General features: G+C 38.2%; 1 protein-coding gene across 6 annotated transcripts in view; it reads right to left on the minus strand.

Annotated features, from left to right (window-relative positions):
* DGKI (diacylglycerol kinase iota) overlaps positions 1–19,052 on the minus strand; it is a 205,421-nt gene that overhangs the window by 110,903 nt on the left and 75,466 nt on the right. For all 6 annotated transcript variants that reach the window (XM_027743775.2, XM_027743776.2, XM_027743778.2 and 3 more), the window contains exons 2-6: positions 18,311–18,419; positions 8,646–8,741; positions 6,261–6,335; positions 3,718–3,774; positions 2,452–2,517 (exon numbers count right to left, since the gene is read on the minus strand). In XM_027743775.2, coding sequence (XP_027599576.1) covers positions 2,452–2,517; positions 3,718–3,774; positions 6,261–6,335; positions 8,646–8,741; positions 18,311–18,419 — 403 coding nt within the window. The remainder of the gene's footprint in view (positions 1–2,451; positions 2,518–3,717; positions 3,775–6,260; positions 6,336–8,645; positions 8,742–18,310; positions 18,420–19,052) is intronic.

The raw sequence follows: 19,052 nt of genomic DNA on the forward strand, positions 1-19,052 counted from the left end.
ACAACAGCTATGGAGCATGAGGAAAGAAAACTAATATGTGGCAGGTTTGAAACAACCAAAATGTTGTTCTTCTCATAGCATGTAGTTAAGTTCAGGAAATTATTGTTAAAGGATGTTGTAAATGCTACAACTTCACAGGAACTCAAGGTTCAACTAGGCAAGATCCCAGGAAAGAAAATTATCATAGGTCACAATATAACTATAAAGGTACCATTTCTGGAAATTCACGAGACAGAAATTTTTATAGTTCGGGAGACTGTTTTGAGGTTGCATCATTAAACACCTGCTCCATTTTATTCTTTTTCATATTAAGCCATTGTTGAATACTGGGCTCAGTGGGACTTTAAGAGATCTGTCCATCCTTCTATTACAGTCTCCAGTTTCAAAACAAAAAAAGCAACAACAAAAAAGAGGGAACCTTCACAGCAAGTTGACAGAAATAGATTGTTTGGTTACACTGCACTTTTCAGGCCCCCTTCCCTGGTGTCTAATTCTCCATATAGTACTTCAGCAGTAAATCAGTGAAATCACTCCTGGGAAGAAGAAGAGGAGAAAACTAAAGCCTGGATGAGCCCATATAAGCTGCATCTACACTAGCAAGTAATGTGTAACAGTAATAGCACAGACTCCGTTGGTACTGAGAACACTGTACACAAGGATTTTCAAATAATTTTGCTTTGGACTAGCTGTAGTCTGGTCCTGTGGACTGAATGTCCATTAGTAACTGCAGAGTAAACTTTCAATTAAGTTTAATCTAAAAGGAGTTTAATCTAAAGGAGTTCAGTTCATTTGTTGCAAGACTGTCCCATATGTAAACCATAATAAGTGAGGATAATCAGGAAAATTTCTTCCAAACTGCACTTCTGATCTAAGGTGGAACACTGTCAGACACCAGGAAGTGTCAGGTATGGCACACATGGCACACAAAATATAAAGCCACAAAGCTAAGAATATTGGGGTGCATTAATTCCTATCCACTTGCTTATGATTTGAAGCATGAGATGGGTGTATCCAAAAACCTTATCTGAACTATTATTAATGATCATTAAAATACTTAACCATCCCATTCCAGGCATGGCATAGGACTATTACACAACAATGAGATCAACCAGAATCCTTTTATTGCTTCAAATTTACTGCCATTCTATTTCAATGATAGTTCCCCTTTTCTTGCATGACAAGAGAATAATAAAGGTGATTCTTACTCAGGGGTTTAAGAAATGTGATAGCAGAGCACTAAGAAAGACAAGTGTTTTTCTGTAATAGGAGACTACTTGGCCAACAAGTATAATGGATTTTTTTTTGGTTATATTTTTCTCTAATTCTTTCTGTTTCTTGACATAGAACAACTCTATTACAATATAGCCATATTAGTCTTAACTGAATATTTCTTATTTAAGGGGAAAACAGATTTCTTCTCCATATTCTCCATTTGATGGTTGGACTTGAGGACCTTAAAGGTCTCTTCCAGCCTTATGATTCTATATCAGTCAAGGTTACTCATGTGAACATACCCAGCATAGGTTTTGGTATGATAGCCAGTAAGTACTCCCGTTGCAAAATCAACTCCTAATGCCTGTAGGGGAGATCCAGGCCAAAAAAGCAGAGAAGGAAGGCAAAGTCATACAATAAGAATACTGTATGCAAACTGCCTTGCTGCACTGTTCCCATGCTACAGGCATTTTTATTGCATGTCTTATTGCAGCTTGAAGCTGACGATCTATGTGAATATCTAGATACAAATCTACACACAAATTTTCCTCTGACTTAATTGCTGTGCCATGGAGATGAGACACAGACTTCCTTACTAGTTGGTAAGAGGGAGGCAAAAGTATAATATAGTGCTAGAGAAAGGAAATTAAATCCCTGTGTTAATTTAATTTTTAAATATCTCTCAATATATTTCAGGGGCTCATAATATTTCAGAAGAATGGTCTTCAGTAGCTAAGACATTTCTTCCTCCTTTTTATAGCTTTTTAGAAATAAACTTGTACGATCTATACAGCAGAGGAAACATGATACAGTCTCACAAATCTTAGAGTCTGCTGGGGCAGAAATAAAGCAACAGCTTTCTTTTTCCAGAAGTCTAAAAAATAAGCCATCACAATTTTGGCACAGAGGACAGCACTGAAAGAACACTATATTAGTACCAGGCTAGCTAACAAAGAAAGAAGCTCAAGGAGCCACAGCCGCCTTCCTCTTCATTTTTAGCAGATAGTGCAGCACAACCTCCCAGGATACATGATGTGCCCATTCCTGCAGATGCAGCTGCCTTTCTCTTCCCACATGGGAATCAGGGCTGTTATTGCTCAATATCTCAGGTTTGTCATTAGCCATTAAAAGAGGCCAAGTGTTTGTGATAGGAAAAAATTCAGCGACTAGAAGGACCTACTGGGTGCCCTCAATTCCACAGTGCTCTGTGTCGCACTTGGGCTGTGCTGCAAATCTTACCTTTCCACACTGCTTGCATTTCCCCTCCTGCCTCCGCCTGTGCACCCAGTGATGTCGGACAAAGTTCTGCAAAAGGAGGGCCAAAAGATACGTTATAGGAAGCCTTGGTACCTTGCAATCAACAGTACCATCTGCGTGAAATCGGTTTACAGACACCAAAGGAGAAGTCGCTTCAGCCGGTGCAGTAATTCCTGGAGCAAAATGCAGCAGTCACTGCAGGAAACCTCAAAAACCACCAAAACTGTAGGAGGAATAAGGACAAGATGGTGTTTTCTTTATCCATGTTGAAATGAGGCCAGAACTACTTTCTCAGTATTCTTCCACAATAAGAAGAAAGTTCATTACATGACGCAGAGATAATTATCACCTAAACACAGAGTACAGAAGTGCCCAAACACTGCTGTGTTCAGCTACAAAGCAGGGCCCCTTGCTATTCTGCTTGGAAGTACAGTCCTATAATGCACAAAATATCATAAGGCAATGAAAAAGAAGGAAAAGAGGTGAGGAAGTCCTTGAAGCAGTCTTTTCTCCCTGTTTGGACTATTTACATCCTGGATGGTAGCAAGAGGTGAGCAAGAGATGGGTGGGTGGGCAGGGCTGTGGCACTGTTTCTGCACAGGCAAGGGCTAGAAGAGGTCTGCCTGCACCACACTGTTGTTCCAGCCAACACTGAACTGCCAGCATGACTGGGAATTGAGCTACCTCTGCTAGAGCAAGCTGGCCAACAAATCAGCTGCAACAGCTAAGAAGTGTTTTTGAAACACTGGCTTTTAACTATGTAAGACAGATCTAAAAATATATTAGTAATAACTATAAACACCCTCAAAACCTTCAAAGGAGCTGAATTCATACAGTAGCTGGATGTAAACCATAAGGTTTTTGAATGTCTGATTTTATGTCTGAGGTACTTCTAGAAGGAAAAAAAAAAGACAACAGGAAAGCAAGAGAAAGGAGAGAGAAATAAAGAAAAAAAAATTTAAAATGCCAGGAAGAAAAAAAAAATGCTACCAAAAAAAAAAGGAAAAAGACAGACTAGCTGAATTAATGAAAAAAAGAGAACAAAAAGATGAAATGGTTTCTGTCCATGTCAGTAATGCAGTCCTTCGGCTAGAATTCATTTCACATTTATTCTGGCGAGGAGAACATGTTCCACTGGGAACCAATGTGTAAAAGTCCTCTGAATCTAAAAGTACTTTAGCAGCACCATACCAGGTGGATCAGCACACATGGAAAATGAAAAGTGATGATCATTTATCCATTACTTACTTCTCTTGGAGATCTGGATCCTCCTTCTCGGAAAGTCGGTTTGCAGCGAAAATTAATCTGGCATTGAAATAAAACTGTTAGAACTTCAAGTGAGCTAAGACACAATTTACTCCAGTATTTTTATCTAGGCCAGACTTTCAAAATATTTATTATCTATTAAAATATTAGCTTCACTAGGTAAAAAAAAAGTAACTATGTTGGATGTCAGAAAAAAATATCTCTTCTTATGCCATATTAATTCTCCTTCCTAGACCTTTACACAGCCCTCATCTTCACTAATGCTATTGGCTGCCTGCTCAGTTCAACCATTTAAACCACCTCCTCCCTCTAGAAGAAAACTGCTTCATCTGTTTTGTTTTTCTGCAGATCATTTGCAAACAAATGCAGACTTCAGCTGAGGTCTCAAAAGTTAGTAGGTGATAGAAATCTAACTGTAAGACCTTTTTTGCACATCCCATCTTTATGTCTTCATAAACAAAATCTGCAGAGAAATCATCATTCAGATAAAGAATCATGTAAATTACCATCAATTTCTACCTTTTCATTAGATCAGGATGTTTTCATTCACCTCCCCAACCACAAACCATTTGGGGAGCATTGTACTGCCTCGTGCAGTGGTATTGCCAGCTTCAGATGGGAAAGACAAAGAGGATAACAGGAGCTTTCATGAATGGAAAACATTTTTAGAAAGGTGGAGAGAAAAAAAAGCATTTATTGAAAAAGAAGTCCTATGAAAAAGAAAGAAAAAGTTTTAAGAAAAGAAAATCAGTAGAAGTAAGAGTAGAATGGGGGGGATGTAGAAAGGGAAAAAATATACTGAAGAAGAGACAGGCCTTGGAAAAAGACCAAAGGATACATGAAGTAAGGATGTACTAGACGAAACAGATTCAAGCTTAAGTTGACTATCCTTCAAAGAATAAAACATTTAAGAATAACGCACAGCTATGCCTCTGTTATGAAGGTAGAGGGATCAAGTTTCTCCAAATTTAAATACAACTCTCCCCAGATAAATAAGTTCTTCCTTCATTTAATAATGGCCTTCAAAATAATAGCTCTAGGGAGAAAAAAAAAAAACAAAAACACACAACAAAAGCCTTCAAAGAAAGAAGTAAACAAAATACCTATTACTTAAAAAGAAATGAAAAACATTGTTACATTACTCTTCTTTCACTGTTCTTCACCTGGAATTGCAATTTGGTGTTTCATTGCTCAGTCATGGCAGGTTGGAAAGACACCCAGCTTATATTTATATTTTATTTTGCTTACAACTTGCACCTTTGCAGAAAGGGCTAAGAAGAAGACTTATGTACCAGCTTTAAACTCCACAGAGTTTAAGAGGGATGCAGACTTTATAACAACCCTCTGCCAAGAAATGGATTTCATGGTCTCCAAAATGTCATAAACAAGCTCAACAGAAAGGGTTTTTTATCTAAGTGCTCATTTGCTCCGTCTGGCAATGCCACCAGCTCACTGGGCTATAGAGAGTCAACACTGCTGCTGATGGAGGAAGTCATGAAAAATTCACTGGTAACATTTTGTGCTGAAAGCATGTGCTAATGCTAATTTCACTGTGGATAAAAGCATCGGGGGTGGAAGTGGTACCTCTCCAACTTGGTTTTATGGCAATCACTGTGGCATTTGTCAACATGAGTCCAAGCACTCAGAAAGGAAAATACCCTTTCCAAAGAGTTGCTGCTATAAATTTGTTATGCATCAGTTTCTTTTATGAAGAACAACATAGCTAAACATATAGGAGTGAAAATGAAGCTCTAATGAAAGCAATGGGGAAATTCCCACACATATTTCTTTACACATATCACACCAGGAATGAAAATGGTGGGGGGAGATTTCTTTAGCAGATTTCCAATTAGTCATAATGAAGACAAATCACTGATGGGAAGACTGAAGTCAGTGATAGATATTCTATAGGTGCTTGGGTGTGATGAGGGATCCTTGAAGGAAATGAGAAGCAGGAGAGACACTAACAGAAATAATGACACTATAAAGGAAAGGGTTGATGTTTTCCATTTAACAGACAAGAATTTAATTTCTGAAGTTTTGAAGAGAAAACAGTAGAGTCTAGTAAATACAGGGGAAAATGTTCACAGTAGCATCTTATGCTGCATTTCTCATAATAAATATTGCTGTCACACAATAAATTATGCTGGCTTTAGCTGGGAAATTTTGAAAGGCCAATTTTGTACATGACAGGATACTGCATTTTCTAGCTTCATTTTTTAATCTAGAAGTAGAGGGAATTTATTTTTTAAACATTAGAACTGTGAAAGCATTCTGTAACTTTTGTTCTTGGTTTACTTTTGGATTTTGTTGTTTTGGGGTTTTTTAGGGTTCATGGGGTTCAAAGAAATACATTTCAAAAAAAAAAAAAGCTGGAATTTAAGTCATATTTTTTTAACAAGTGCGTTGTTTAAACAGCAATGAAAACTTAATTTGGCATACAGTGTTTTCCAGGCTGAAATCTCAGAAAAAAGAATTAAAAGAGTGTTGGCTACGGCAGGCTCCAGAAGATGGCAATGTCTTACCTTCTCTAACTGCTCCATGCAGGCATTGTGGACCACAATCTTGCAGGCAGCACACTTCCTCCGCAGCGCGGATTTCTGCAAGAGGAAAGGGAGACGTGTGGTATTCCCAGGAGGGAAAAGAAAGTTAGCTGTGAAACAAGAGATGTTTCGCTCCTTGTGCAACATACATTTTTTTTTTTTGCTCTCTTGGTGCTTTCAACTGTGCTGTGCACCGAAAAGTAAATAAATACATAAAAAGGTCTGAAGTTCTTTCAGTTAAAAACTGAACTTTCTGAAAAAGACAGCCACAGTACTCCAGTTTGTGAACTAGAAGTAAAAGTTTCCCTTCGGGTAGCAGATCAGCTTGTTAACACTGCAGAGCATCATTATAAAGGGCAGCATCCTATGAAGATGATGAGCAGAGCCAGTGAAAAATTACACACGCAAATCACAGAACTCCGATCAGTTCACAAGAGTAGGTCACTTCATGCTTATCATATAATATTTAATTATTAATAATTAATATTAATTTGATAGGCCTAGCCACTGACTTGCAGGAAAATACTTGGGTACTTGGGTCATTTAGCAGAGAATGATAAAATTCTCGGAGAATGCTTTTAAATGCTTATGATATGTTACAGCAGGGACAAAATTCTCAATTATCCTGGTTAGTTTTATTAATTTCAGTAGGGCTTTTAAAATAATTTCCATGGACTCCCCTGGGCCAAGGCATATCAAAGGCAAGAGAATGCATCCAGAAGAGAGAATATACTGACTTATTTTATTCCACAAACTCAATTTAATTAATCAGGTGGAATTAATTTTCATAGAAATTTAACTTACAGACTTGTTCTTTAGGGACAGAAGATTTATAAATACACAGTAAGCTGAGATTTCTTTTCTTCAGATTTTTGCATTCAATTTATTCATGTCCATTTAAATCTCTAATAAATTATTTCTTTAGAATTTTCAACATATTTAAATAAGCTCAAGAAGGAACAGGGAACACAGTTTCAGTTCATATTAGGGAATAATTATAATAATTTTACTGATTCTCATAATTATCCAGATACACCCTAACTGTACATATTCACATGTATGTAGAGGGGTGTTATAATCTTTCATCTGAAGAACCATGACATTGTATAGCAGACTGAGCTTTCACGTTTTGTGACTTGATAACTTCAAGTATGTTTTTTATCTCTGTGTTTACCAAGAAGACACAACCTTGCAAATCATATGCAACATATTACTAAATTTCCACTCTACTTTTAATGAGCTAAATCATGAGGAACTAGTTACTCAGTTTTAGAAAGGCAAACTTCTATTAAGAACATCAGAACCATCATACCAAAGGTCCACTCAACCAAACAAGTCCTGTCTCCAGCTTTCACCAAACCCCAGCGCCTCAGGACCAATGAGCAAAAACACACAGTGACACTTCCCCTGAATATTACCAACAATCAGCAGATTGTTGGGACTTCGCCTTAGAATTCAAAAGGAGGCACAGACTTCTCTGGCTTGGCCTTACTGTTATATGCTGTGAAATAACCAATTCACTTGAGAAGTTTCAGGAGATGGATATTAAATTTGTGCGACAGAAAGCACTGATATTTGGGATCGAAGTGCCCCAAAAACTCGGGGTGGTTAGTAAATCAAAAGGCTTTGATTTGAATTAAATGCTCTGAAGTGTGGATTTTTTTAAATAAAAGCAAAAAGATGGTGGCTTCCTAAATACCAAAATAAAGGAGGTTTGGTTTTTTTCTTCTCTTTTGGTGAAGCAATTTAACTGAAACACTAAGGGAAGTGCCCCTGGAGGAGACTGGAAGTGTAACAGTGACTTCCCAGTCAGAGACACACACAGGTTTGAGATCAATCCAATGAAACGTTTTCATACACAGCAGAGAAGTTTCAATAGGAGAAGGCTAATCTTGAATATTCTCGAATAGAAGGAGGTAAACACTCGAATATGAGTTCACTCATTGCCGGTGAGTGCACTCAGGAGTTTGGAAAATTCAGTTAAAATCCCTGCAGTGATTAAAATCACAAAAATTTGATCAGACCGTACTCTCAGAGACTGCAATAAGTGATATATTTGTGTATGTGTTTGTGTAAAATAGACTAGTTTCTCTGAACATTTCTGAAACATCTCGATATTCTAATTTCTTTTCTCTTAAAGCTGTTGATTACATACACTCTCACTGTGTAAATAATCTGGGTCACTCAAAATTGTTTTGGGCTTTTTTCCCCAAGCAATGAAGTCTTTAACAGTAGCCTTTTGCCCCTTTTGTATCCCTTCTGGAACACAGGTAAACAATTCAAGCTCCCAAGCAACTGAGCACTGCTTCAATTTGAAGTCAGGCTTGTTACCTCAGAAAGAGAAAGAGAAATCTGAAAATAACTCACTGAGAATTTGACTTGGCAGCTTTCCTCCCCCAGGTAGCAGAGGTCCCCAGAAACATTTGTCTCTAGCCACAGATGCTCTCCATTCACAGCATTTTCCTGAGAAAAGATGATTGTTAATCTGTTTTGTGAAATTCAGCCATGTGAGTATAGAGAGGGGAGAGGGGAAAAAGAAAAAAAGGTCTGATCTGCAACACAAATTTTAAAAACTAAAATAAACTAGAAAAAAACAAATGAAAAACAACCACCACACCATTAGGTGTTGCTTTGGTTTTCTACAGCACAAAGCCATAGCACATAACAGTATTACCTGGCTGGCCACCCCTGCTCAAAGGATGCTGATGATAAAATGATGTGTCACCAATTGAAACCAAAGTATTTTTGTGCACTGTTCAGTGAAACTTTACTGATGTTCTTTCCACATGCTGCATAGTTTAACTGGTAATTTAGATTTTGTAAGCATGAGATATACACAGAATTTTAAAGAAACAGAAAATCAAGAGAGATGAAACAAAAACACAGCTACTGAACTTTCAAATGGAGAGGCCCAAAAATTTGAGAACTGGGCCCAAGAGTGAAAAATAACACACTGACTATAGCTTTAGGAGGATGGGATAATTTAGTCATGGGAAAATGCTTTCTTTAAAATGGCTGGATCAACACTATGTTCGTGAATACATCAACAAACCATTAAGCTGCTAGGAGAGACCAGACTTTATATATGAAAGAATAATTCATTCAACTGAGCACACTGACAATTAGGAGTGATCAACTGGGTGATATCTGACTTTGCCTTGACAGACTCATTTGATCCAATTTGTACCTTAATTCTATAAAAATTCTTGTTCTAAGGAAATTTGGTTGTAGATAGACCATGGTTTTCACTTGACTGTAATCCTGGCATGACTAAAAAGCCTAAAAGTCTACTGTACACTACTTGAGCAAAGTGAATAAATAGGATTTCTGTTCAGCCAGAATTAGAGCATGATAGAAAATGCTTTGACAGTCTGACATTTGGTTCCCACACTGCAGAAGTCACAAATGATGACGCTTACCAAACAGATGGCGTCCGACAGCAGGATGCTCTGAAATAGCCATCTTGGATAAAATAATTTATTTAAAATACCACTGACAGTTTCAAAGTGATAAAATGAGAAAACTTCTCTTGCCATGTGGATTTCTTAGGTAATGGAGAAAAGCAGAAGCGGCAAAATCCTTTGTTCTCTAGAGTATGCATGCATCCACAACAGCCAGGACCTATGCAAGTCTGCACATGGTTCTACCACAACTGTGGTGTTCACTTCAAATAAACTAAGAGGACAAGACCAACACTGTTTTTTTTATCTAGTGAGAGGTCTATCTGCCTACAGGTCTTCTAATTTCATCAGAAATGTTCCCACTGGTGTCAGACTCAGTATTATCCCTCAGCACAAGGGCCCAGGTGAGAGTGAGACTGGGATTCCAATCTACTGCCATTGCACCCTGATTAATCTTCATTTGGTGGCACAATGTTCTATACCTCCATTTCTTATCATGCTTTTGTCTGTCTATCCACTTGAACTGTAGACCCCCTGGGACAGAGAGTTTCCCAAACTGTACAGATTAGAGCACAATAGTTTAGGTCGGACTTTTCAACACTTTTATAATGCAAAATAGCTTCTAAACACTTGTACTAGCTTAAATAATTCTTCAAGCCTTTCTTAGAGGGTAAATTACTCAGATTGTGAACTCTTTCTCTCATGTTTATCCTTGCATTACAGCTATTTTCTCTGGCAAGAACTATCTTGGATTTACAGCACATCATGGAGGCCTAGTCACATACTAATAAAATTACTATGCCCACAGTATTGCCCAACATATTAACATACTCTCTAGCTCTTGAGGAGTGAGACAAGAGGACCAAAGCAGCAGGATATGAGCTCATCAAAGAGTGCTTGACCTGAGCATGTTCTCTGCTGACAAAACAGTGCAAAGATTACAACTCAGAGGTAAATTCTGTAGATTATAAAAGATGTTTAGGAAAGATCAACTCCGAAAGCTAAGTGAGAAAGCACACAGCTCCTGGAACATAATTTTAAACAAGGAATAAAAATTACATTAAAAAATAGATTAAACACCCCTTCATTCGGACAACATCCACATAACTTGCCATCAGGATTTCTAAAGATGAAGTGGCCTATTTCCATAACCTAGTTTAGACTGATTGAGGTTGTTCTCTATTGTTCCAGACTGCATCATAGATTTATATGTCTAACTTTACATCACCATGTAAATAAAATTAGGAAGTAGACTACAAGGATGAACTTTGTAGTTCATGCTATGATAGAGTTCTGACACTACTAGGTAACAAAAATGTAAATAACCTCACCTGGTATGAGGGAAATACCTCCAGATACCTACTGCCACAAACAATTTCACAGCACTGTGTGTAAAAACTCAATTTCAATTCCAGCAAACTGACATTGGAAAAATCTTTTATCATGAATCAGAGCAAAACCTGAGACTTCTCAAGATGAAATGCCCTCCCTCAAAAATCTTTTCCTGTCTATTAATTTGTCTCAATAAGATCAAAGGGAATTATTTGAACTTTGCTGTTTTAAATTTTACAGGGCTCTGTCGTTTATACGATGAGACATTCTGTTGCCACATATGAAAATCAAGATGATATAGTCAAAGGAAAATGCTTTGACCTTTTCTAAGCCAAACTTTTCATTCAATTCTGACAGAAATTTTTTACAAAAATCAATACATTTCCATGAAGAACTTTGACTGCAACAAAACAGTATTTTCTGCTGCAAAATTTACAGGCAGTATTCCACAACATGATGGATGAAAGGGTACTCTTCTCCATCTACCAGCACATAAGCTGATAGACGTCCATGGGATCACCTCTAGTATGAGCTCCTGTTTAACACAAAGCTAAACCACAGTAAAGGCTCTGTCATCACTTGTATATTTTGATACAGAGGGGTTTTTTTCATTAAAAATTTGCCAGTTTGGTTTATTGTTTACTCGATGTGTCTACGTTGGCTTTAGAAGTTAATGGCTTCTAAAGAGGCAGTCCTTCTCCTTCTGTCCCACAACCTCAGTCTCATGCTCTTGCCATTTTCCTCATGCCAAATCTGGTGGCTGTAAAGCTACACACAGAATAGAAAGAAATAGATACCTTATCCACCAAATCAGCTAGACAAAATGACTCACCCTGTGACCACATAACTGCTGGATCTGACATAAGGAGGGGTGGGTTAAAGACGGGTTCAGTGGAACTGATGCTTTCAGTACCAGCTGAGTGCTAGGGCAGCTTAGCTGACCTGTCAAATCATGCTTTCAGGCTGACGTGGTTTGCTTTGACTTGCTATGTGGAAATGGATTTTATCCATCATTGTGGATAAAACAGAAATGACTGCGGCCTAATATTTTGGTGTTAAAAAGAAAAGTGGGAACTCTCTTTTCTCGCCTGGCTTCCCAGCCTTCACAAGTGTGTGAACTCAGTGTCCTGGGAAGAAAAAGAGCCCCTGCTCGCTGAAGCGGAGAGAGCAGTGCTTTCCTGGCAGATGCAGCCTGCCTCACAGGGGACACATGAACTCAATATGCTCCCCCAGATGGAGACCTCCCATTTGATTGCTCCTGATCTGTTACCACCTTAATAGCAAACAAAAATAGTTTCAGTATAGCAGACATATGAAACAACACCCACCCACAATCCCCCGTGAAGTGGAAATAAGAATTCAAGGACTAGGAGTTTGGGAACGGTGTAATTACCTGCTCGTGTTCATAACTTGCTGTGCACATTTCACTAATTCAACTGGGTTTCTTCAAGTGCTCCAGCATAGTTAAATGACAGAACACGAATTACCATTTTTCTAAATCCCTCAAGTATCTCCATACCTGACTGCTCTTCAGGCTCCAGTCAGCATGGTTTCAAAACCACTGCAGATAGACCTGACTGCTTTAATTTGCCATGTCAAGCAGCTATAGCTATTCAGACAAACAAATAAACCAGTCAGCCCAAACTTCCAGTTCAAAAGAGTCATAACTCCAATTGTAACAGGAAGAATGGAGCTCTCCTCCACTCCTGCCTTGACTGACATTCTGCAAAATAATATATGACAGATTTCTAAAATAAGCCATTAAGAAAATTTTCCCTTTGTTAACACTCCAGCAAGAGAGATGAATCTTCTTGGAAATAAGCATTTGGGTGATACTTATGATTAGTACAAAAGTAGTGCTCATCAATCTAAACTTAATTAAACATATTTGTAAGCAAAAATTATTAGCTTTAGCCCTTTTCTTTATGAGGTGGTTATTGAGCAGAAACAAATTTGTTTGGATGTCTTTTCTCCAAATGTCTTTCTATCATGTTTGATTTGTGTTTCAACCTCAACTCTAAAATTCCAGACTTTGTAATAACTCATGTTGCAAACAGCAACAATTTCTCAAAGGTTTTTCTGTTGATATACATTCTCAATTTTAACTCCACCTTAGCAAATTTTAATTTGGGAATATTTTTCATATAGAAGTCACTAATTTTTTAGTTACAAATGTAATACGTGGGCATAGAATAAAATAAAACAGCATGGACTTATGGTACTACAATGTTACTTCAAAAACCCATGAAAATATGTAGGCTGCAACTTTCAGAATTTTTGGGTGTTCAGTTTCTAGGTCTTGGTTCTCCACATTCTCTTCCTTTTTCTGCCATTCTCCTTTCCCCCACCAACATCTCTGCATGAATCACCCTGTATTCTCTTCTGAGTTTTTGAGATCCTCATAACCATCATCTGAGAGATCATCTGTATACAGAAGCAGAATAACAACATTTGTCTTCGTGGAGGAGCAATGTCCAGATGCTATCAACTGATATGATGATTCCCTATGTCCTTATGAACCATTATTTTGTCTGATAACAGCTTTCCTTCAGCAAAGGGAAAAATACTTAGTTTCAGGTAGGGCACCTTCTGCATTATCACTGTGTCCTCAATACCACTGGAAAAATAAAAAGCTATGGCCACTGTTTTGAAATATGACAGACCTTTTTTCTGTTTAGATCTCTCTGGAAAGAATATTCTCAAATCTTCATGAAAAATAAACAGCAAAGTAGAACTACTTATCCAGAACACAGTGTGTGTCATCCACACAAAAAATTCAGCAATTTTTAAGTATGCACGGAGCTTGCACTCATCACAACTTACTTACATGGAACTAGAATTCTTACCACTTCTACATGTTTTTATGTGACTAATGGAATACCCACATCCCAGGGATCTCCTTTTCTCATGAGTGATCTGATAATGTACATCTCTTTTCAACTGAATACTCAGTTCCCAAATACAAAACTTAGTCTTGCAGACACTCTAATGGAAGGGAAGTATCCTTCAGTGTAAAAGTTAGTATAGCTTTTAGGAACTTATGATGCAGAAGCCAGACCATCCATGGGGAAAATAAATAAATTGATCTAGATTGAGGGAACTGTTTCATCATATGTAAAACATGGATTACTGCATTAGCACACACGTTAATTATCCAAAGTATAATACATCACTAGGCACTTCCAAACACCTACTGTCCATGAAAGTAAGTGGACAAAACTACTGATTATTGCCAAAAAGATACAGAATATAATGCAACAGATTCATTGCGAAGTCACATTCACTTATTACAAATACCTCACTGATACAGGTCACCTCACTGTCTATTTATCTAGCCAATACCTCATCAGTTTTTCCACAAGGATGTTATGGAAGATAGTGTCAAAAATCTTGCAAAAGTCAACATAAAAGCCATTGCTCTCCCCTCATCTACCAAGTCAGTAATTTAATTATAGAGGTCTGTTAGGTTGGTCAGGCATGATGTCCCCTCCACAAGTCAATGCTGGCTACTTTCAATCACTTCTTATTCTTACTATTTTTGGAAATTACTTCCAAAAGGATTTGCTCCATCACCTTCACAGGAATCAGGGTAAGGTTGATCAGTATGGAGCTCCCTGGATCCTCCTTGACCTTCTCAAAGGTAGAATTAACATTTGCTTTGTCAAAGTCCTCAGGAACCTCCTCTGACCTTTCAAAGACAGCAGACTGTCCTTGCAGTGATATCAGCCAGCTCCCTCAGCACTTTTGTGTGCATCTCATCAGGTCCCATGGACTTTTGTATATTCAGTCTAAGTATTCCCTAACCTGATCATCCGCGTCGCATTTCCTGCCCCATTCAGCAGCAATTCAACGTTTTTACTGTTGTTCCTACCTTCCTCTTCCTGTTAGATTCTACCCTAGATGAGGTCTGGCTTTCCTTACTCCATCTGTGCTGAATCGGGTGGTGCCTTCTACAACCCTCCTGAGCTAAGTCTGATTCCACATCTTGCTAAATGCCACTTTTCAACTTCTACTCCAACACAACAGTTTTCTGGTTTTGTTAAGATCTATAAGATTTTTGGCTTTGCTTTTTATACATATAATGTATGGTATAAGGTTATAATAAATATTCAACTTGCACACAGAGAACTTTGATTGTGCGTTCACAGAACACAAAGCAAGGATCAGTCAAGTTTTTTCATTGACCTCCAAGAATGAAAGCTGCATATCTTCAAATGCCACTTATGAGATATAACCAGGGTTCTAAGTCATCGTGTCATGGGAGAAGACAAGAAATGGACATCAACAGAAAAAATGCACTATGAAAAAACAAACAAACAAAACAAAACAAATCAAACAAACAAACAAAAAAACCCAAAACAAAAAAAAAGTATTTCTGGCTGGTGTGAACTTCAACACATTAGTATCCTCATGGCTATCAATATTTTTGTAGGCACCAAAGAAAGCAAGAGCTAGAAGGCAGTACTTAAAAGGAAATTAGAGTAGGACTTTGTGTGCTAACTTATGGTAATATTCCTTTGTAGTAAAGGGCAGTAGAAAAATACACAAAGATCTAGATCCTCGAGGGTACAAAGGCACTGTATGAGGTGGATCAGTTTGTACTTACTTGAGAATCTGGTCTAGAATTACTTTATTATTAACACATGGGAGTGATGTCTAAAATGGGCAAGGGTGGGAGAAGGGGATATGCATAAACATATCACAGGAACAGTCATTTAAGTTGGTTCTTTTTTGGTAAGGCATACTCTGCACTCCCCTCTGGCTATAACATCACCTATTCCAGAAAATATATTCTGTATCACCCTGGTGTGAAAAGATAACATTAAATTATACATCAAAACTACAAGTTAACTTGAATTAAGTGTAACAAATGTGATGAAACTGGATACTTGCAGTTATGTCAGAGAAAAGAAACCTCAGGGAAGACAGATAGTAGCAACAACAATAAGAATACTGGTTTTTCTTTAAAAGGTCTTAAGGGATATGAGAATCATCACCTCTGTTTTACAGCTAGAGTGGCTGATGTACTGAGAGGCAAAACAATTCATCTGAGCTCACTCACGAGGTAAGTGACAGAGCAGAGAACAGAAATCCCACTCTCTGAATCAGTGTCCTGTTCACAAGACCATCTGATAATGACAAATCACCTGCTGGGAGTTCTCAAAAATGAAGGCAATGGCCAGGGAATTCTTTCCAGTTATTACCGTGAAGACTGCAGGAGAAAATATTTCCTCCCTGCTAAGTCAAGTGACAATTTATGTTTACGTCGTTTAGACTTTGGAAAGATCTCCCATCATGGGTCCTTGGAGAATCAGCCTCAGAAATACTTAAGAGCAGGACAGAATAGACGGGGATCCAACATACACTGATCACTGTTGCCTTCCAGTGACTAAATACAAAGATTTCTTGTCTGGCTCTGACACATCTTAATCGAAATATCTTTTCCCTCTACCACATACACCTTTGGACTTAAAATAATTTAAAACTTAGGGTTTTTTCTTTATTGAAATTCACTACCTGTTATAAAATTTTGGCCCATCTCAACCTCCCCACGTCTCCAAACCACCTCCCTGTTATCTCTTTTACATTTACTGTGCCACAGATTCAAGAAATACCTTTCTCTCATTTACCAGTTACTACAGCTGGTCAGTTCAGGCTCCTCACAGCCACAGATGTCTGCCACTCACTATCCTGTCCCTTTTCCCCATATGCCGCAGGGTTGTCTCCCTTCTCCAATAAAGTGTGAAGTAAAGCAGCAACACCAACCTGAGAGGCTGTAAACTGCTAAGAAATTGAACTGATCAAAAATCTAAAACATAAGCCAGGAAGTAAAGCACAAAAACACCACACAAACACAATTAGAACCCACAATATTTAATCAATATTTACCAACGAATAGCAAATCTTGCAGTATTTATGTATTAGGATCATAAGAGGAACCGTCTGGTAAAAGGAGTAGCAGACAATTGACTTTGACAAAGGGCAAGCTGTGATTGTTGGACTTGGGGTTCAGGGTTTTTGTTTTGGCATTTTGTTGCTCTTGGTTTTTTCTAAGCACAATTTTGAAATGTGTTTAAACTTAGCCTAATGTGCCTAACCCTTCACTTATGTGACTGATCCTTCAGATTTCTACTAAACAGCAGCAATGACTTAAACCAGACATTTTTACTACCTTGCTGAATCAGCGGCTGGGTTTTTGGGAATGAAAGATCAAGGTATTCTCCAAAGCACTTCAAAGAGGATTCTACACAAGTTTTCAAACTGCAGAACATCCTAGTGAATCTAATCCAACTTCCTGCAACACAACCTGTAAAATTTCATCCCCTTAAACTTCAAATGCAACAGCTGGGGTTGAAGGAGAGCAAGCAATCTAGAAAGCCATTCAGTTTTGGTATAGAGAACAAAGATAAACATAAGCCATATTCATCAAATCAAAAGTTATCTTCACCTAAAAGCCACTTGGCTGGCTGGTGCCTTGGTACTGCAATGCACCAAGTTCTTCACCAGTAGCTCAGGGTAAAATCCAATGTATGCTTTGTTTTAAATGGGTCATTTGTGTGACCTGCTGGCTTACAGCTCACCTTCTTAGCTCATACCACTGCACAACCACATGTAAGGTGTGTGGGGATGGTTCAAACCTGTGCCAGGGGAGGCACAGACTTGACATTAGGAAACAGAGAGCATAGTCAGACCCTGGAACAGGCTTCCTGGGGAGGAGGTAGATGCCCCATGCTTGCCAGTCTTTAAAAGAAGTTTGGACAATTCCCCTAATAACCTGCTTTAACTTTTGGTCAGCCTTGGTCAGCCCAGAAACCCAAAAGAAGCAAAGTAGGAGGGATGGAAACATGCTCTCTGTGTCTACACATCAGCTTGGGCCCAGAAGAAATCTAGCCATACCTACAAAGAATTGTAGTCAAAGATTTCAGTTACCTACTCCACAGACACAGCCAACTTGACATGAGTCTTCAGCCTTAAACTTTGGCCCATTGAGCAGAGGAACAAAACCCTGTTTTGCTAAAATAAGATCAACCTTTGATAGCAGACTCTTTCAAGAGGGAAGTGAGCAAACGTAGTCAGGCAGCTTCCAAGATGGAAAATCTGAACAGCTCTGTCCTGTGTTGCTCAAGTCCCCACAAGTTTTCATGTCTCTGCCTTGTGCTTCAGTTCATAATAGAAACATGTTCCTAATGACTAGCACTAATTCTGATAGCAACACAATGTCTTATGTTGATGCAATGATGGAGAGAGCACTAACTAGAGATACTGCTCAAATTAACTGCCAAAAACCCAAATACCTACAGTCCACTCTAAGGCCGCTCTTGGTTCCTTCACTGGTCCATTGGAGACTGCAATGTTGAGGGAATGCACAGGAGCCAAGTGCTGGAGGCCTGACCTGGAGATTGCTTTCCTGCAAGTTGAAAAGAAAAAAAGAAAAAAAAAACAACACACAAATAAATGGAGTGTATACATAACATATATATATATATCTCTCTCCAATATAATTACCCAACATCCACCCCACCCTTCTCCAGAAATCAGAAGAGGTAGCACTGCATCTCATTTCAGCCTCAGTGAAATGGTGCTTGAATGCCATCTTCTGCTAAAGCAGTTTAGGAAAAGAATAAAGTAATGTGATCACTGGAAATTACTGTTTAATGAAGATCAGTTACTCATCTGGCATTAAGCTCAAATATCAAGCCCTGTGGACTGTATATGGTTATGTTTGCCAGTTTCTGTGGAGTCCTCATGCATTACACCTATTCCTTACACACCAACTGAATCTGTTGAATCAAATTTATGCATAATTACAAACACCTTTTATAGGAGGAACGAAATATGAGTTTATACAAAGAATGTAACACTTGTTGCTTTTACCTAGTTTATAGAATAGAAAAAGTCATCCATTCAGCATCCAACTATGTAAAACAAGACATGGGGACATCAGTTCACCAGGAAGAGGAATCATACACTACTACCTTCTTTGATCCTATCAGCATCCCACAAGGTATTACAGCTTCTTTCCACTTATATTTCAATTTTA

Source organism: Pipra filicauda, unplaced genomic scaffold, assembly GCF_003945595.2.
Source record: "Pipra filicauda isolate LSUMZ 115617 unplaced genomic scaffold, ASM394559v2 scaffold2_size9829703_pilon, whole genome shotgun sequence".
Taxonomy (NCBI): Eukaryota; Metazoa; Chordata; class Aves; order Passeriformes; family Pipridae; genus Pipra; species Pipra filicauda.